Source organism: Chanodichthys erythropterus, chromosome 5 (genome assembly GCF_024489055.1).
Source record: "Chanodichthys erythropterus isolate Z2021 chromosome 5, ASM2448905v1, whole genome shotgun sequence".
NCBI lineage: Eukaryota > Metazoa > Chordata > Actinopteri > Cypriniformes > Xenocyprididae > Chanodichthys > Chanodichthys erythropterus.
Genome location: NC_090225.1, coordinates 26,086,014 through 26,107,264, shown reverse-complemented (window position 1 = coordinate 26,107,264; position 21,251 = coordinate 26,086,014). Strand labels below are relative to the sequence as shown.

General features: G+C 41.5%; 1 protein-coding gene across 1 annotated transcript; it reads right to left on the bottom strand.

The window, feature by feature from the left end:
* Positions 1-16,224: 16,224 nt before the first annotated feature.
* Positions 16,225-21,096, bottom strand: c1d (C1D nuclear receptor corepressor). The gene is made up of 5 exons (XM_067386737.1): positions 21,031-21,096; positions 20,211-20,362; positions 20,045-20,111; positions 19,906-19,961; positions 16,225-17,696 (listed from the first exon to the last, which is right to left on the bottom strand). The coding sequence occupies exons 2-5, from the start codon at positions 20,346-20,348 to the stop codon at positions 17,517-17,519; spliced, it is 441 nt and encodes a 146-aa protein (XP_067242838.1). The 5' UTR covers positions 20,349-20,362; positions 21,031-21,096; the 3' UTR covers positions 16,225-17,516.
* Positions 21,097-21,251: the final 155 nt, after the last annotated feature.

The window sequence follows — 21,251 nt, the reverse complement described above, 5'->3', positions numbered from 1 at the left end:
TACAGCGTAAGCTTTTTGAAGAATACGGAAAGCGGAAGCAGGTGCAATGCGATCAGTTGTGTTTTTAAAGCATATACATTTGTATTTTTGTAGAAAATTACCAATCGTTTCACTAGATATGACCCTTAATCCTTGTCAGGTATCGTTTAAATCCCTTTGAAGCTGCATTGAAACTGACATTTGGACCTTCAACCGTCTGGAGTCCATTTAAGTCCTCTATAAGGAGAATAATCCTGGAATGTCTTTTCGACTGAAGAAAGAAAGACATGAACATCTTGGATGACATGGGGGTGAGTAAATTATCAGGAAAATTTTATTTGAAAGTGGACTAATCCTTTAATTGACACACCCACAACTCAGAAAGTCTAAGCTCAATGAAAATCTTGAGTGTCTCACTGGTAATTATTAAAAGACTTTATAGTGGCATGTTTTTCTCATCTCTTAAATATGATCATTCAGATATAACTTGAAGGCATAATTATTGGAAGTCTACATGTTTGAGAGCTGCTTGTGTCCCAACAGAGAATGAACCATTGACAGAAGTCTTTTTTGTAAATAACTTTAGTAATAATGTAATTTTCCATCATCTACTAGCCAATAGCCATTCCTCTACATACCCAAACTGTATCGACTAAACTTTCTTCCAAGTTGTTTTTTTATGTACAGTCTCTCTCTCTCTCTGAAGGATTGTAAGACAAATGCAATATCCCACATCACATCATTAGACATGAGGCTGTTTAATTAAACCCTGAAGCAATGCCAACAATAGCCATTATGAATTTCTTGTCCACCAAGCTTTTAATTAGTCCCTTAGAAACACCAGTTTTCCAGACTCCTTCCACTTTCGAACTGCCTTTCAAAGACTTTCCAAGAACATGAAACTTCACTCTGCATGTTCTTAAAATCAAAGCCCCAAAGGTTCCACTGAACAAACAGATGAGCGCCAACTCTGAGTATAATAGATTTTGGAAAGCATGTTTTACTGCCCTCTGTAGGGCTGGGGTGGTTTGTCTGAGTGTAGACTGTGTCTACATTAAGGATTACAAAAATAAAAGAGTGAGAGAGAACTATTCATGTGAAGGTTGAGTCTGTGATTCTAGCACCACTAAGGACACCAAACAGAAATGCAACATTTTTATATAATGTGATTTTTTTTTTAAAAATGTTTTTCCTTATGTTAGAAACTTGACAGTTTAAAAGTGTAATAATGCAAATATTCTTAAAAAATGTACCATAAAAAGATAATAGTACAAACAAAACCCTTAAAGTCTGTTACTGTTTGGGAAAATGTTATAATGGGGTCCCTATGTCTTAAAAAGAGGAGGGAGCCAATGGTGAAAGTCATAAATTAAGAACACAAATGTAAAATGTTTTATCTATTTAATGACATTTAATGTAGGGAACAGCACATTCCAGGCCCCAATTTATGGCTGGAACACTCTCTGTCCATAACAGTGAACAAAGGTTTGCTACATTTTGGATCTTGTTGGACTAACACAAACAAACTGTCCAACGCCATTAGATAAAGATGCTAGGACAACTGCCAGACACATTTTAGAGGGCAAGAAGAAGACCTCTGGTACAAAGCTCGGGAAGGACAGGACCTCTAATTGGTCACATGCAATTTCTGCCCTTTACCCATCTAGAGACTACTTCTTAAGGTTTTGGCCTGTAACTGCCATAAAAATTCCTCAGGACCTCCAGATGCAGCAGCAGAGATCACAAAGATCCATCCAAATCCATTCATAACTATGTTTTCAAACTTTAAAACCACAAACTACACACATCCAGTTTATGCTTATGTGACCGGATAAGTATCTTTAATATTTATTTTGTTTTTTTTTTTATTATTTGTTTCCATTTTTAATGGTTGTGTACATTTCAAATGGGAAGACACGTCCACTGGCGTGGAGCTGCGTCCTGACATTGAGCACACATGTGCCGTGCAATCACTAAGGTGTGTTAGTGGCTTTATGAAAAGCATATCCAAGTGTGGCATTTTGATTCTTCTCCTGTGTGCATGTTGTGTGTGCAGAAAAGGTCTTTCGGCTTACATTTCCTGTCGCTTTCCCCTGGTGAGTCGCCTGCTTTATTGCTCTTTTTCCAGTCGCAGACCACAGTCTAAATATGTGTTTGTTATTAGGGATGTGTGTGTGTGCATGAAGTAACAAGCACAGGAACAATCTCACTTGTGAGGTAAGAAACTTTATTGTGGTGTAACACAGTTCGTTTGTACGGGAAGAAGGAGGCGGGAACCGGCGAACATTCAACAAAACTTTAATACCAAAATAAACAAAGAACAAAACGAAAGTACACAAACATAATAAAACATAAAATAATATCCAGGCCTGGTCCTCTCTCGTCCTTCACTGTCGTCGCTCCCCCTTTTATGCTCCTGGAGCTCCTCCGTGAGAGACTCAAGGCTGGTGCGCCTCCCAGGTGGGGCTCATTAACTCTCACGCCACCGGCCTCACGCCGTTCCTGTTACGGTTGCTGGTGTAGAGAGATGAGGCAGATACGGATTTCCACAATATAGATACTTCTTTAATAGAAACTGGGCAGGAACACCAAACATACACGGTAACACAACAGAGAACGGACGAGGAGTGAAGGGAGTGAGTGCAATATATGGGGAGTGCTGACAATAGAGTCCAGGTGTAGGTGATCCGTGATGATGGGGAGATGACGAGGGAAGTGAGTGCAGGTGTGGAGAACAGGAGGATCATGGGAAATGGAGTCTAGGAGAACAAGGGATCTGTAACAGTACCTCCCCCTCCCGGTAGGCGCGTCCTCGCGCCGTAGATGTAACAACCGGGAGGGGGGCGGGCGCCCTGGAGACCTCAAACCGGAGCAGGGGGAGGAGTAGACTGGAGTGGAGGTCTCCAGGGCAGGCTCAAAAACCATGGCGGGTCAGGAGCCGTGGGCAGCCATGGCGGGTCAGGGGCCGTGGGCAGCCATGGCGGGTCAGGGGCCGTGGGCAGCCATGGAGGGTCAGGAGCCGTGGACAGCCATGGAGGGTCAGGGGCCGTGGGCAGCCATGGAGGGTCAGGGGCCGAAGGCTGCCATGGAGGGTCAGGTGCAGCAGGCTGCCATGGAGGGTCAGGGGCCGAAGGCGGCCATGGAGGGTCAGGAGCCGAAGCCTTGAAGCCGTCGAGCCCAGGCGGCGCTGAAGGACCGGCGGGAGATGGCGGAATCCACGGCTCCGCCGACCGAAGCGCAGCCGGGGCTCCAGAAGGCCGCAGTAGAAGGCAGACGACATACAACAAAGTGAACACCGGGGGGAGTGAGGAGGCCAACTGGAACTGAGGGACGGAGGGACGGAGCAGAGACGGAGGAGTGCAGTCCAGAAGTGAGGGCAGGCCGACGAAGGAACAAGGTGTGAACGGGGGCAGGATGGAGACTGGTGAGACTAGTGGACTGATGGGCCATGGTGGAGACGAGGGAGGTTGGAGCCAGGGTGTAGGTAATCGCCCAGAGGTCCGAGGTGGAGATCTGGGCGAAGGGGCTTGAGGTGGATGTGACGAGTGGAGACAAATGAGAGGAGGTGGGAGTGGGTGGCAGGGAGGGGAAACAGTCTTTGGGCTGGAGGGTTCAAAAACACAGTTCATAGGAGCAGTTGGTTCGGCGGCGGCGGCTGGAGCGGCTGGCTCGGCGGCGGCGGCTGGAGCTGAGGGCTCGTAGGCGGCGGCTGGAGCTGAGGGCTCGTGGCGGCGGCGGCTGGAGCGGCTGGCTCGGCGGCGGCGGCTGGAGCGGCTGGCTCGGCGGCGGCGGCTGGAGCGGCTGGCTCGGCGGCGGCGGCTGGAGCGGCTGGCTCGGCGGCGGCGGCTGGAGCGGCTGGCTCGGCGGCGGCGGCTGGAGCGGCTGGCTCGGCGGCGGCGGCTGGAGCGGCTGGCTCGGCGGCGGCGGCTGGCTCGGCGGCGGCGGCTGGAGCTGAGGGCTCGTAGGCGGCGGAGACTGGAGAACTTTGCTCGGCGGCGGAGACTGGAGAACTTTGCTCGGCGGCGGAGACTGGAGAACTTTGCTCGGCGGCGGAGACTGGAGAACTTTGCTCGGCGGCGGAGACTGGAGAACTTTGCTCGGCGGCGGAGACTGGAGAACTTTGCTCGGCGGCGGAGACTGGAGAACTTTGCTCGGCGGCGGAGACTGGAGAACTTTGCTCGGCGGCGGAGACTGGAGAACTTTGCTCGGCGGCGGAGATTGGAGAACTTTGCTCGGCGGCGGAGACTGGAGAACTTTGCTCGGCGGCGGAGACTGGAGAACTTTGCTCGGCGGCGGAGACTGGAGAACTTTGCTCGGCGGCGGAGACTGGAGAACTTTGCTCGGCGGCGGAGACTGGAGAACTTTGCTCGGCGGCGGAGACTGGAGAACTTTGCTCGGCGGCGGAGACTGGAGAACTTTGCTCGGCGGCGGAGACTGGAGAACTTTGCTCGGCGGCGGAGACTGGAGAACTTTGCTCGGAGGAGACTGGGGTTGAGGGCCATTTCATCCCCTCAAATACAATTAAAATCCCCACAGGCACTGGAGCTGGCTCTGTGGGGACTGGAGCTGGCTCTGGAGATACTGGAGCTGGCTCTGGAGATACTGGAGCGGGCTCTGGAGATACTGGAGCGGGCTCTGGAGACACTGGAGCGGGCTCTGGAGACACTGGAGCGGGCTCTGGAGACACTGGAGCGGGCTCTGGAGACACTGGAGCGGGCTCTGGAGACACTGGAGCGGGCTCTGGAGACACTGGAGCGGGCTCTGGAGACACTGGAGCGGGCTCTGGAGATACTGGAGCGGGCTCTGGAGATACTGGAGCGGGCTCTGGAGACACTGGAGCGGGCTCTGGAGATACTGGAGCGGGCTCTGGAGATACTGGAGCGGGCTCTGGAGATCCTGGAGCGGGCTCTGGAGATACTGGAGCGGGCTCTGGAGATACTGGAGCGGGCTCTGGAGACACTGGAGCGGGCTCTGGAGACACTGGAGCCGCTTTCTTCCTCCTCCTCCGCTTACTGGGCCCAGTAGCGGAATATGGGTCCAGCCTGGGGCAGGCAGGGAGTTCGCTGGAGGGGTATGCGGAGGAAGACGGAGGTTGACTGACTGGCCCGGCCAGCCGTGTTTCTGGATGGACTGGAGACATACACTTATCCTGAACCTCATCCACGAAGAATTTGGAGCCATTTAACCACAAAATAAAATTGATTGTTTCGCTTAAGGAGAAACGATAATCAGGTTCATCAAAACGGATAGTGTTGTCGTCCAGTCCATCCAGAAACAGGGAGATTAAACATGCTTCAGGCCAGTCAGACAAGAAAGCAAGCTCAACGAACTCCTCCACATACCTTTCCAGCGAACGACCCACCTGAAGAAGCCCGATGAGCCGATCGCCAGTTGCCAGATGGGAGAGAGGCCTTGGAGGAGCAGGAGCCAGGGAGCTGGTGAAAGTCTCCATTCTGTGGAAATCCAAAGTTTTTGGTCCGTTCTTCTGTTACGGTTGCTGGTGTAGAGAGATGAGGCAGATACGGATTTCCACAATATAGATACTTCTTTAATAGAAACTGGGCAGGAACACCAAACATACACGGTAACACAACAGAGAACGGACGAGGAGTGAAGGGAGTGAGTGCAATATATGGGGAGTGCTGACAATAGAGTCCAGGTGTAGGTGATCCGTGATGATGGGGAGATGACGAGGGAAGTGAGTGCAGGTGTGGAGAACAGGAGGATCATGGGAAATGGAGTCTAGGAGAACAAGGGATCTGTAACAGTTCCCTCACGGCTCTCGCCTGCCCTGGTCGCCACATACCCCCATCGCCCCTCGCAGGCCGGGGGATACACCCGAGACCGAGACTATGCTCTACTCCCCCCCCAGGGCCTGTCTCGGTGGCCGCAGCACCTGGGGGTAAGGACAGACAAGACGAGAGAAAGGAAACGGAAGCAAGGGGAGTGACAGGACGAGAGAGGGGAGAGAGGAAAAAGAAAGAGAAAAAAAAAATTCTGGGTCCGGTTCCCAGACACACTGCTGCTCGGTCCTCAGCCTGCCAAGAGGCTTTTCCTCGCGGTGCCATGCGATGGCACTGGACGCTCAGTGGACGGCCCGATCCTCGACCGCCTCCTGGCGGCCGGCGATGGCTCCTCCGGCTGAGGGCAGCCGGCAGCGAGTCCCCCGTCCCCTGCTCCTCCCCTTCATAGCGGACGGCAGCAGGCTCCGGCCCATGGCAGACGGCGGCGACTCCTCCGCTCCCTCCTGGATGGCAGCCACCCCACCTCGTCCCAGGAGCACGGCATCCGGGTCTCCATCCCACCTTTCACAAAGCTCCAGTACCACCGTCTCGGGCAGCCTCTCGTGGACTTCATATTCCTGCCTGAACTCCGCAGCACCGAAATCCCCCTCAGCAGCGAGGGCTCTCCGACAGCATGTCCCTCCTTCCTCCCGGGTTTCGGCACCAATGTAACAAACGTAACGAATGTAGTTCGTAGATGTGGGAAGGAGGCGGGAACCGGCGAACATTCAACAAAACTTTAATACCAAAATAAACAAAGAACAAAACGAAAGTACACAAACATAATAAAACATAAATAATATCCAGGCCTGGTCCTCTCTCTTCCTTCACTGTCGTCGCTCCTCCTTTTATGCTCCCGGAGCTCCTCCGTGAGAGACTCAAGGCTGGTGCGCCTCCCAGGTGGGGCTCATTAACTCTCGCGCCACCGGCCTCGCGCCGTTCCCTCACGGCTCTTGCTCGCCCTGGTCGCCACATGTGGGTTCTTTTTGGGAAGGGGGAAATCATTTGAAACGCTTTCACTATTTGTTTTTTTTGTTTGTTTGTTTTTCAGGTGCGGCCTAAGGCTACGTTTACACGTGGGCGGCTATTTACATTTCAGCCTCTCAGGTTTCAAAAATAACATTGTGCACACATGTCAGTTTTCAGAAAAGTGTTCATTTACACGTATGTATATATGCCGTCAAGAGCATGCCAAACCTGTAGGTGGCGGTGTAACGAGAAGCTCAAGCCCACATAATCAGAATCCCGAAAATAGCAACGAATACCACACGAGAAGAGTTTGCACCAACATAAATGCGACTGCTACTCTGAACACTTCCATGATCACATGTAAACATAAGTCGTACTTTTGACGTAGGTGTGAGCTCTGGCACATACTGTGACGTTGGCTGCCTAAACACCTGTTTGTCTCAGTTTACATACAAACATGCAAACGAAGATTTTCAAAATCTCCACTCTGGCCGGAGTTTTTAGAAAGACTTGTTTTCAGAGGCGAATTCTCCGTTTGCGTGTAAACGAAGGGCGCAAAAATGAAGGGAAATTAACCATGTACGTGTAAACGGGGCCTAAGAGTGCTAGCTGCTGTTTTATAGATCAGAGGCAGTATTCACAAAACATTTTATCTTACCACTAAGAGTTCTCCTAAATAGCAGTAAAAGTTAGTAGTTAAGAGTTTTCTCTTAAAACCTATTCACAAAGCTGCTGAGACAAACTTTTACTAAGGAATAGAGAGAAGTCTTAAGCTAAGAGTAAGGGCAGGGTTGACCTTGTTGCCATATGGAGTAAACACACAGTGATTGGCTGATGGGGAGGAGTCAGCGATTTAATCATAGAAATATTGTAGAATGAGTTGTCATGTTGCCATATTCAAATAAAGGTTTTAAATGTAGGCTAAGTGTCACTAATTAAACTAGTATATAAAGTTTATTGTGGACCGCATCTTGGATGTCTGCATCTCAAAAGAATGCAAAATACAAGCAACAAATTATGTTTTATAAACAAAGTTTGGGAGGAACACATGGAAACGGTAGCTCAAGAGGAGGAATATATACACAGACGAGAGCCGACTCGAGAGCCAACATGCCTCCGCCACCCCGTCCCTCACTCTTGGCTGGGGATATAGGGAGAACTTTGGGTTTGGGCTAAATTCCAAGCACGGAGCCCTTTATTTTTTTGGCGTCTCATTGTAGATTCAAATCTATAAATCACAATGTATTGCATTTATGAAGAAAAGGTTCAGCACCCAAGGCTCTATCGCTATTGCCTCAGTGGTGTTCAGTGTCTCTAGGTGGATTAGGACTGTTTGTGATTTGCTCTTAGTGAGTCTTCTTGACTACTCCTAACGTTTCACAGATTTAGGAGCTAGTTTTAACGCTAAAATGCTTTGTGAAATACTCTTAGAGCAAAAATGTATGACTTCTAAAATTAGGACTGACACGCCCATTATTTTTAAGAGTTTCTCCTAAATCGGCAAGTTAGAAGCTACATTTAGCCTTAAGATGTTTTGTGAATACGGCCCCTGTTTCAATGATATGGTACGACTGTGTGGACGTTACGGTTTTGAACCGCTGATTTACAGGGAGTTTTAAGATTATTCTGCCCAATTGATCTGTACGATATATTTGAGTAGCACTTTTTTGTCTTATGTGCAAGTATATTAAACTAACATGCTTTGTATTCTTGTTCAGTGAAGCAGCTTGGACAATTTTTAAATATTAATTGTGAATTACCTATTATGTTTTGGCTGTCTTATATATCTATCTCGATATTTATTTTATTTTTTTTTATTTTTTTTTTGTACAAGTGCCTGTTACCATATAGCTGTGATTTTGAGCTGTGATTTTGAGGCTGAGCAGAATGGGAGAGTATATTTGTCTTTTTTGGTCTTGTCTTTTGTTTTTGGATTATCACTTGCTTTAAGAATTGTTATGAACATTGTTATAACTCTTATTAACTGTGGGTAAATAACTGGTAAACTGTAAATGTTTTTTTAGAACATTTTAGAGTAAATTATTTATTCAAAATATATTTGTACTGTTTCGGAAAGTCAGGGGCTGTATTCACAAACCATTTTATCTTACCACCTAAAAGTTCTTAGCTAAGAGTTTTCTCTTAAAACCTATTCACAAAGCTGCTGAGACAAACTTTTACTAAAGAATAGACTGAAGTCTTAAGCTAAGAGTAAGGGCGGGGTTGACCTCGTTGCTATGGACTATACACACAGTGATTGGCTGATGGGGAGGAGTCAGCGATTTAATCATAGAAATATTGTAGAATGAGGTGTCATGTTTCCATATTAAAATAAAGGTTTAAAAATACAAATGTTGCCCTATTCAAATAAATGTTTTTTTAATAAAAATGTTCCCACAGTCAAAATACAATGTTGACATATTTTTGCCATAAAGGTTTTAAAATGTAGGCTGTCTCACTAATTAAACTATACAGTTAATTGTCCACCTCTTGGATGTTTTTATCTCAAGAGAATGCAGAATTCAACCGACAAATTATGTTTTATAAACAAAGTTTGGGAGAAACACATTCAAACGGTCTTTCTAATCAGCACGAGAAGAGGAATAAATACACAGATGAGATTATATATATATGTTTTTTTTGTTTTTTTTTTTTACTCTATTCAATTATTTGTAAGTGTGAACCCATGTAAACCACTGCCACAGGTAATCAGACAATATTTATTTATTTATTTATTTATTTGTTAAAGATTAATTTTTGGCATTGATTCAAATCTATAAATTACATTTTTTTTTTTTTTATTGCATTGCATTTTATTGCATTTATGAAGAAAATGATCAACACCTAAGGCTCTATCCTCTATTCCCTCAATGGTGTTCAGTGTCTTTGTGTGGATTAGGACTGATTGTGATTTGGTCTTAGTGACTTAGGAGTCCTCTTGACTACTCCTAACGTTTCACAGATTTAGGAGCTAGTTTTAACGCTAAAATGCTTTGTGAAATACTCTTAGAGCAAAAATGTAGGACTCCTAAAATTAGGACTGACATGCCCATTATTTTTAAGAGTTTCTCCTAAATCGGCAATTTAGGAGCTACTTTTAGCCTTAAGATGTTTTGTGAATACGGCCCCAGGTCTCTAATCCCATCTGAACCAGCAGGGTCCATCATATTATTGTAATTTCTTTTGGTTTAATTCTTTTTTTGTTTTGTTTGTTTCTTATTTTCCTAGGTGAAGAAATAACCTAGGTGGCGTAGTGGGGTTTTTATTTTAACACATTTAGCCAAAGGTTACACTTATTCAGAGAAATAAGTATTCTCAGTGACAATTATTTGTAGTGCAACATTTTGTTTGTTTATAATATTGCCAAAGGTATTCTGGTGGTGGTTTGGAAAGTGAGAAATGCATTGGTAAACTTTAAAGACACTTTAAAGACTTCCAACTTTGTGCTTTATGCAAATGAGTTCCACAGGGGAAAGAAGGATCTGATGCCAACAGCCAAACGCAGCAGTGGAATGGAGAAGCGTCAAATTGCAATCTCCTCCTCATCGAAAAGGGATAAAGGTACCCTTTCAACAGAAACTCCTCGTTCTGAGTCCTGACTTGCAAGGGTGAGACTGTAACAGATCATCCAAGTTCTGAGTCTCCCATTGGCTGAGATATAATAGATATGCTGAGTCTGTCCTGTAAAGGGGATAGACATTAACAGCAGTGTTGGGTAAGTTACTTCAAAAAAAGTAATTAATTACTAATTACATCAATGTTGTATTTAAAATACTTTCTAATTACTCTGTCTGAAAAGTAATTTAATTACTCAATAAGTAATTCAACTAATTACTTCTTAAAATCCCTATAAACCTTGACTGAATAGACAATAGAAAGGAAACTCTTTTAATAATTTAAATATGAGACAAACATGGAATAGTTTAGCATTTTATAGCTTTGTAAAACATTTTAGCTTTATTAAAATATACTATAATGCTTAAAGGTGCCCTAGAACTTTTTTTAAAAAGATGTAATATAAGTCTAAGGTGTCCCCTGAATGTGTCTGTGAAGTTTCAGCTCAAAATACCCCATAGATTTTTTTTATTCATTCTTTTAACTGCCTATTTTGGGGCATAATTAGAAATGAGCCGATTCAGGGTGTGTGGCGCTTTAAATCTGGTGCTCCACACCCCAAGAAATCGCGCTTGCCTTAAACAACATAAAAAAAGTTTACACAGCTAATATAACCCTCAAAATGGATCTTTACAAAGTGTTCGTCTTGCAGCATGTCTAATCGCGCAAGTACAGTGTTTATTTTGATGTTTATAATGAGTTTGAGGCTATGCTCCGTGGCTAACGGCTAATGCTACACTGTTGGAGAGATTTATAAAGAATGAAGTTGTGTTTATGAATTATACAGACTGCAAGTGTTTAAAAATGAAAATAGCGATGGCTCTTGTCTTCGTGAATACAGTAAGAAACGATGGTAACTTTAACCACATTTAACAGTACATTAGCAACATGCTAATGAAACATTTAGAAAGACAATTTACAAATATCACTAAAAATATCATGATATCATGGATCATGTCAGTTATTATTGCTCCATCTGCCATGTTCTTGCTTGCTTACCTAGTCTGATGATTCAGCTGTGCACATCCAGATGTTCTGCCCTTGTCTAATGCCTTTCAAAATGTTGGGAACATGGGCTGGCATATGCAAATATTGGGGGCGTACACCCCGACTGTTACGTAACAGTCGGTGTTATGTTGAAATTCGCTTGTTCTTCGGAGGTCTTTTAAACAAATAAGATTTATATAAGAAGGAGGAAACAATGGAGTTTGAGACTCACCGTATGTCATTTCCATGTACTGAACTCTTGTTATTTAACTATGCCGAGGTAAATTCAATTTTTGAATCTAGGGCACCTTTAATTTTTTTTTTAACATATTGTCCCGTGTCTTCTGTATTTTCTGTGACCTAGTTTTCCCCATTCTGTTTAATTAGTCATTTCATTCACCTGTGTCCCATTAATTATCTTAAGTTCCCTTTGTTTGCCTGTTGTATACCCTGTGTTCTCCCTCCTTCCTCGTCTGTTCTCGTTTGTTATACTGTGTTTACTGAGTTCCTGCCTGTTTTTGTGATTAAATATTACTCTTCGTATTCTCCTTCATCCTTGTGCCTACACTCATGTCACGTAACAGAAGAATGGACCAAACTGTGAATTTATGTTTGCGCCGCTTTTCTTCAGTTTTTTGTTCGTGTCTTGTCCCCATGGATCTACCCGCCGTCCAGCTTCTCTGCCTGGAGCAGGGAGACCGCTCACTGGAACAACACACTACTGACTTTATCCAGCTTGCGTGTCACTTCCTGGACCGCTCGCTCTGTGTATTTTATCACACCAGCCTGAGCGAGCGGTCCAAGGCACACATTCCAGCGGGCGGTCCGACAGAGAACTTCTCCACATTCATGGAGTAGGGGTATTAAGGGTTGTATCTCTCTATTAGTCTTACTGGATCTTAGTGCTGCATTTGACACTATCGATCACAACATTCTTTTAAATAGACTCGAAAATTATGTTGGCATTAGTGGAATTGCATTGGTATGGTTCAAATCATACTTATCTGACCGTTATCAGTTTGTAGTAGTAAACGAAGAGATGTCATATCAAGTTCAATATGGAGTACCACAAGGCTCAGTACTAGGACCGTTGCTTTTCACTCTGTACATGCTACCCTTGGGAAATATCATTTGGAAGCATGTCATTTTTCACTGTTACGCTGATGATACTCACTTTAAGTACATTATTGAAATGTACTTTTTTTTCACCTGGGAACACTTCATGGCTGCTCTGTTAAGTCTTCGTTGTCAGTTAGGAACCTGGGTGTGCTCTTTGATACCAATCTTTCATTTGAATGCATGCACATTTCTAGCATCTGTAAAACCGTATTCTTCCATCTTAAAAATATATCTAAACTATGACATATGCTCTCAATGACAAATGCAAACAGTTAGTTCATGCATTCATGACCTCAAGGCTAGATTACTGTAACGCTCTACTGGGTGGTTGTTCCGCTCGCTTGATAAACAAACTACAGCTGGTCCAAAATGCAGCAGCTAGTTCTTATAAGAACCAGGAAGTATGACCATATTAGCCCGGTTCTGTCAACACTGTATTGGCACTAAATGGTTTAGCTCCCAAGTACCTGAGCGAGCCTACTGCCGGACTGTTGTCGAGTCGACAAATGACGGTGCCGCGAGATGGGAGGAAATAAGAAGACCGAGCTGTATTGTATATTATAACAACCATGTTATATTCATTTGCGTGACGAAGGCATTACTAGCTAAATGTACAAAGGGCTGTATGACTGTAATGACACTCGAGACCATAGGCCTGAGACACAGCGAGTGAACCGCTGTAGAGGCGGCGCCACGCTCGGTGCGTCATCGACAGTTATATAGTGTTAGGGGAGGGGCTATTCTCGGGGGACGATGTGCGTCATTAGACCCCCGTTTTAGCTCCGCCCAAAAAATCCTGAGCAGAGACTTGGTGAAAAAACTGTTTAACGCTCTTCACAATTAAGCATTACTCAATTCACACACTTTGTAATGTGTTTTAGCAATACATTTGTAACATTTATAAAGTGTTTAGAAAGAATTCTCAGAATTGACTTTACAGGGACTTTAATGCATTATAGTCCTTCATGTCTTTTGCGATCTCAGAATTCAGGCCAGCTGATAATACCTAGAATATCAAAATCAACCACAGGCAGTAGATCCTTCTCCTATTTGGCACCTAAACTCTGGAACAATCTTCCTAGCATTATTCGGGAAGCAGACACACTCTGTCAGTTTAAGTCTAGAGTAAAAACATACACATAACACATTATCAATTTATATTTTCAAATCCGTTAAAGGATTATTTGGCTACATAAATTAGGTCAGCCAGAACCGGGAACACTTCCTATAACACTAGATGTACTCGTTACATCTGAAGAAGAATGGCATCTACGCTAATATTAGTCTTTCTGTTTATCCCGAGGTTTACCGTAGTCAACTGGATCCAGGCCGTATCCCAGGCGAGATCGAGGACCTACACCTTGACATGACCAGAACGCAGCCCTGAAGTATCAGCAGAGATTGAGTCAACTAGATCATCCATTGTGAAGGCGAATTAACCTGCTGATGTTGAGGAATGCGAGCTAAGTACAGGTTCTTCCATGCCTTCTCAATCTCAGTATGAAGATCAAGAAGGAATGGAAAGCTTACGGTGGCTGGAGGATTATGGCAAAAAAAGGAACCGTTCGACGAGCAATCTGCGAGCGGTTTCTTTCTTAACCTGCTCCAAAGGCAGCTGCAGTCTGCCAGAGGCGCATTCCATAATCCCACACAGCTGTATATACGCGGGGCCAAGGTGGTTTAGAGGATTCAGGAGGCTCACCATCTTCATCGTCATTAGCCATCCCCTGCGTTCTCATTTGGCTTAGAACAAGAAGAGCAATTGCTGCTGAATCTAATGATGTCAAAGACAACACATCATCATAATCCCGCAGCTCTCTCCCATCAGTCGTCAAAGGTCGCGGGGAATTTTACCCCTTCCAACTCTTCAACAAGCTCCAGCCGAGAACCCCATGGTCTAGTCTCTACCCTGCCTCAGCAAGAGTAAGACCCGAACCATTAGGTGCAGCTGCCGGTCCTTCTCTCGAGGAGTAGACCAGAAGAGAGTGGGTGCATTTTACAAGTAAAACACACTCACAATAACAACAGACAGATCCACAAGACCTGTACATGCTCAATTTTTCACATAAAAGACATAAGTTATGCATGTGATCAGATGTCAACACTATGGGACACAGATGCACATACTTCCTGAAACGTTTGTCAGACATAATTAGTCTTACCTTAACACCAGTTTGACAACACTTGCTTTCAAACAAAACACTTCCTGAAGATGAAAAATATACTGGCTGCCCCAAAAGATACTTGGGGGAATCCCTGCCACCATTTTGAAGTGCATTCCACTTCATGAAGTGGACGAGGGAAGTTTATATGGACAGACCCTCGAGTCTACTTCATATGTACACTTCAGGCAGCTCCATAACCCACAATGCAACACGATTATGACGTCACCGCATATCGCGTTTAATTTACCCCACCACAAACAACTCAATTATATATTAATTATTTTTTAAACATTTAAAACACACATATATACATATAGAATGCTGTATTAAACAATTTTGTGAGGGGAAAAAATAAATAATAAATCAGCTCCATTGCGGATTTCAAGTGATCAAGGGCTTAGGACGTTCCAGTTCAGCCCATTGCAAAGGTTCCGCCAGTAGTGGGCAACGTAAGCAATGACGTACATCCGAGTCAATGGGACTGAGGGAAGTTAGCCAGGGAAGGTCATTTAAAAAACGAACTGGAACGCAGCCACTTGCTGCGTTCCAATTCGCCTACTTATACTACGCCCTAAAAGTATGTACTCTTTCTGTGAACAAAAAGTACTTACTTTTGAGTGTGTAGCAAAAGAGTAGACAAGCTTTGGGACATACTAACACGTCATACAATCGCGTCAATTCTCTCTGTCGCATCCTGTCACCGTAACCTGGCCTGTCAATCATCTTACATCCTCCACATTTCATTTAGTTAATTTCCTACCGTATCGGAGAGAAATGCAGCACGTTGATCTGCAGTCGCGGGTCTTTCATGTGGAGAACTCTCCTCATATTTATGCATAATGATGCATTTAAAAGTTAATGGCCATTCGGATCTTTATAAAAGTCCACATTGGTATTTGCAGATGAAAAATAACACGGGTAACATTAAATATATATTTTCTATCAGGTTAAAATGATTATTAGTCACTCAAATCTCTCAGCGTCAATCACGCGTATCCGCCATGTTTTGTAGTTTTTTAACACTTTTTACTCGTGTTTGTAGTTCTGAACTGAATCCTCGTCCAATGCGCAATGGGTTGTGGGCAATATTAGCCTTTATAGTGTGCACGGATCCACACTTCGAAAATCTACCGGAAATAGTAGACCATCCGGGGACTTTTGGCATACTCTTTTCAACATACTATGCTTTGGGACACACTTATTTTAATCTCACATACTATTTAGGATGGATAGTATGGACATTGGAACGCAGGGACTGACTGCATCTCTTGGCGCTCCTTATATACTTCCGGGTCGTGCAATGATGGCGTCATAGGCTGCCACCGGCCAATAGGATTGTCGTGATTTGATAATTGTTTTCAGACACCGGTTCACGAGGAGGCGTTTTTTTCTAAGGACGTTTATAAAAGCTATTTAAATGCCCTAATTGAACTAAGGCCTAATCCTGACTTAATCTTATTGTTTCTTCAAGGGCAATATTGACACAATATAATGCTTCACTTCATTTTTAAATACTCTAAAACATGGTTTTTCCCTTAAAATTTACATTTATGAATGTGAAATTTAGCCATTTAAAAAATAAATAAATCAATTAAGTGTGGGTTTGTTTATCTTTGGAGTTTACAATTATACATAAAAGAACCTCTTTGCACTATAAAATAAATTTTTTATCAACATTTCCAATAATACATGCCTTTTGACTGAAAAACAACAAAAACGCAAATTTGTGAAAACGGTGACATCATGCGCATGTGCGCATCACACCGGTTCCCTTGACAAAAAGAATTTTAGAATTTACCATAGGCTTTTGGATTATTGCAAGAAACAAGCTCTATGATCAAGAAAAGTTTATGATACTTGCAAGTTTTGCTCACAGATGAACACAACTTACAAATTTTGAAGCCTAAATGCAGTCGCCAGAAGTAAAAAGCTGAAGAGAGGCTATAAGCAAACTAGCCTAAGCAAACGGTCCCACAACTTCAGTGTCACCACCACTAAGCTTCCGACAACTCTTTTTTTTCCCAGAAAGTTTGAGTTAGAATAGTTTATAAGAGCAGTTAAAAGCATAACGAGGCTGTAAGCGGACTGAGCTTGCCTGTTCTGCGTGATGATGTTTAATGTTCACCACAGACCTTATTTCAGCCATTTACCCAAAATCCCATTAAAAAAAACAAAACAAAAAAACATTGACTTCGGCACAATGGAACCAGAAGTGCTAAAATGTTAACTTGTTTCTGTGTTTTGGCCTACAAAGTGATGTCATACCTGCACCACTCTATAGACTGAACATGCAATACGCATGACGTCATCGTTTCCACAAAATCACATTCAGTGATGCCAAATCTTTGAGCGTTCGAAACAGTTAATCATTTTGCGAAGCAGTTGGCTCAATTGATTCAAAGTTACGAAATGCTTTGTTTATCCAATCACTACATAAAGGATTCAGAATTTCCAGAAACATATGTAACCTAGATACAAAAAACAAAACAAAAAAAAAATTATTGAATCATAGACAACAATAATTCCAAATTAATTAACAATACAAAGGGGATTTAGAAGTTTTAATGGGACTGGTATTATGGATGGTCCACATCACACATTTCAGATTATGTAACCCCATATATAAAACAAACTCAAGACTACAGGAAAGAAATAAGAATAAAACAATAAAAGAAATTATATTTTTTAAAAATCTAACTTGTATGGGGTTTCATACAAGCCATTTTGAAAATAATGATCCTACTCAAAATGTAGGCCTACACCATCAGCAACACTACATTATGAACAGTCACAGGTCAAATGACACACTTCTTAAGCAAGTTGAGAAATGTTGCACTTGATCTCAAACTCTGCTAAATATTTGTTGAGAAACTTCAATATGTTTCACCAGTCAACTCAATCAAGAAAACCTTGTGTGTTTTCCTTTGCGGGAATGCTCAGTTGTGTCCTTTCTTTTCTTGTCCTCAGCGTCCCACAGTGCATTCCGAACAAACCGCGATGCTGCACCTTTATCCAGACGTGCAGCTTTTCTTCTGTCCGTGATCTCTTTAACTTTGTTCATATATGTCCTGATTCTCTCCTGTGAGGTGGAGGGGGATGTTACTTTCCTTTCTCAGTTAGTCAGTACATATATTAAACCATCATTCATAAAGACTAGTAGTGATTTTACATAGAATTCTACTTTCACATACTGGATTTCTGTTCACAGATTTAATCAGGCTTTAAAGGTAAATTGTAGACTTTTTTTAAAGACCAAGTAAAGAAAACGTAAGGAATAAACTGAAGAGACAACAATGTCAATAGTTTCTCTAAATGTAAATGCCTAGTTTTCCAGTACAACTCTCTATAGATTCTTAAATCAAGATACATTTACTGGAGATACAAAATTACAAAATATGAAGTCTTGCTTTCTGTGAAATTGATCAAAATGAAGTGACTTCATGATAAAACAAGAATATCTGCCAGTGATTTCAAAATAATGAACTTAATTCAAAGAAGTTTTCATAATTTATTGACAGATATTTGTTCTTGTTTTAATTTTGTTCAGTTTTCCAAGACTTCATTTTACATTTGCATCTATTGTAAATGTATCTTAATTTAAAGATATTTAGATATTTGTAATGGAAAACAAGACAAAAATACTGAGGAAAATATAATTTTTTTTTTACAATGCATGCAACATTTAACATTTTTAAGGCCTTAATTTGTGTATGGGTGAATTAAGACTTTTTAAGACCATTTGAAGACCCACAGAAAATATATCCTGTTAATATATGCCCCGATACCGTTCCAGTTTAAATTTAAGTAATGCGCTATGGACTTTGAACTTATGGTATAATGTTGGTCATCACAGAAAAGAAAAATGTTTGTTTGTTTTTAATGTGGTTACAGACCTTCCCCAGGGTTCCCACTCTTTTTCAGCGATCATTTTCCAGGACATTTTCAATTTTACTATGGCAGGAATAAAAGACAAGGATCATGCCCTAAAGTAATATATTGCTTACCAAGTCTTTAAAAAGGTGTATAGTTTATGGTCATGACTTAACTATAAAATCAGTTTTTATTGAGCTCTCAATCATACATTATGTCTATGGAAGCTTGTTTCTGCCACAGAATAAAAAAATTTAAAAAGTTAATTGCGACTTTTTAAATCGCTATTCTGACTTTTCTCACAATTCCAAGTTTATATCACACTTATGCGATTTATAATTGACTTTGTAACACAACTGCGAGTTTATAATCACACAATTCTGACTTTATTACAAACAATTGCAAGTTTATATCAAGCAATTCTGACTTTAACATGCAATTGTGAGTTTATATCACAATTATGTAAGCCTGTAGTTGCAAGAATTTTTTAGAATTTTGAGATAAAAAGTTGCAATTACCCTTTTCTTTTTCTTTTTTTATTCAGCAGCAGAAACAAACTTCCATATTTTATTGCCATGACTTAACTATAAAATCAGTTTTTAATATGAGCTCTTAATTATACATTATGACAAATTGTTCTCGCTATACCAGTGTCCATTTCATAGCAAAAAATATTGGAACTATTTTAATGTTTTGTTTAACTATTTAAAAATAAAAATATTAGTCAAAGACAAAGTTGATGAACAACGAAGACATCCACAACACGTAATAGAATATGTGGCAGGTCTATTAGTCTGCATTTACGCATCTATTTTGACATTAGAATTCTCTGTCCCGTCCAATGCTGGTTATCACCATGTCAATCAATATAATTTTGGATTCAATCCCGCATTTAAATAAGTTATTATAATATTACTATTATAGATAACTGCTGCAAGTGGCAACACAAAACTAAACATCATCATTGAAAACTCAGCATTCCTGAACATCGCACTTTCTGCAACTAACAGTAATTGTTTTTGGCCAGTGATAAACTCATTGATCTCAGCTGAAGAACTTTCGAAAAAAATCATTTTCAAGGACAACAATAAGATTTTCCAGGACATTTTACATTTTCTCTAATTTTCCATGTTTTTTCCAGGACGAGTGGGAACCCTGATGCCCTCACAATGTCAGTTTATCACTCTCAAGTTAAAAAAGTTCAATAGGGATTCTGAAGGTATCAAAAAGGTTCTAAATAAGGAGAATTTTTTTTTTTTAACAAGCCGTTTAATTATTAAAAACTCAACTTGACAATGAGACTAGAGGCAATCCAGAATTATTTACTGTGATAATCCACAATGTCACAAATGCTACTGATTTTTAACTTGTGATTCGAACCTAAAACATTTACAAGTAAAATGACAATCTTTTCTTACCAATTCCTGTTTGATTGCATGGTCTTTTGGATTGACTCCTTGTGTCACCAGATACACTAAGAAGGAAAGTTAAATCTTGTCATAACTGGTTAAATGTCACTACAGTTGACAAGTAAAACACAAAGGTGTAAAATCTTACTCCAGAACATAGAGTTGAGGGCATATGCAGACATCAGATCCAGTTTAGCTTGATCAAGAGGATCCAGCTTGAATGAGATACAGAAAGATCAAAACATTCCAATAATAAGTCATTCATATGTGACAAGTTCATAAAACTGTTGATTTGTGCATGTTTTTCCACATACTTTAAGCAGATGATCACTTCTGGATACAGACACAAGTGTTTGGACCATATTCTGGACAGAGCCGACAGAGGAGTCAAAATCATTGAGGTTTTCCTCGATTTCGGTGGGATAATCCTCTGCTAGACCATCATCAGCCATTGTCTGCCAACTGACTGAAAACATTATATTATATCACGTTATATATATATATATATATATATATATATATATATATATATATATATATATATATATATATATATATATATACACACACACACACAGACACACACACACATATTACATTATATTATATATTATATCAGGATTCCTACAAACTTTGACCGCTGAATGACCTGAAAAAAGTCGTTAGTTCGTTTATTTTTAAAATACATTTAAATGGGAATCTTTCAAAACTAAGCTTAACTAAACATTTAGACACCTACATTATATTTTAAGCATAAATTAGCTTAACTTTTCAGGCCGGGACGTTTTTAATTTCTTGATATTTGACTTTAGGAACATGAGAGATATTTAAATACACAGTTGTGGACACATGGTTAATGTTAATGATGTTATATTATGTGACAAAAGAATATCTAATAAATATAAAGCATACAAGATTATAACAAGTGTAAAGATTTCATCTGAGAGATAGTTAGTATGGAGATGTCCAGCTTTATCCACGTGTGTTGGTGACAAAGTGTTGTAACAGCACACTTGCTTTTCAGGACAAAAAAAAAAAAAATCAATGCGACGCACTCTGAGACAGCTCATTAAACACTTAATGTAAATAATATTTACACACAAGTACGTTTATGTTATTTAAAAAAGCCCTTACCTGATATAATCACACACACGACACGGAACCTCCGGTGAATCCAGGAAAAATAAGCGACGTTCAATTCTACGTATTTCAAAATAAAAGAACGCAAGATTAATTTGACAAGCAAATTAAGCCCACAATGTGCGAAATCTAAATCTTTTAATTTTATTTAGTGTTTTACACTAATACACTAAGTTATTACACTAATAAATAACACCGCACACTTAAATAGTATT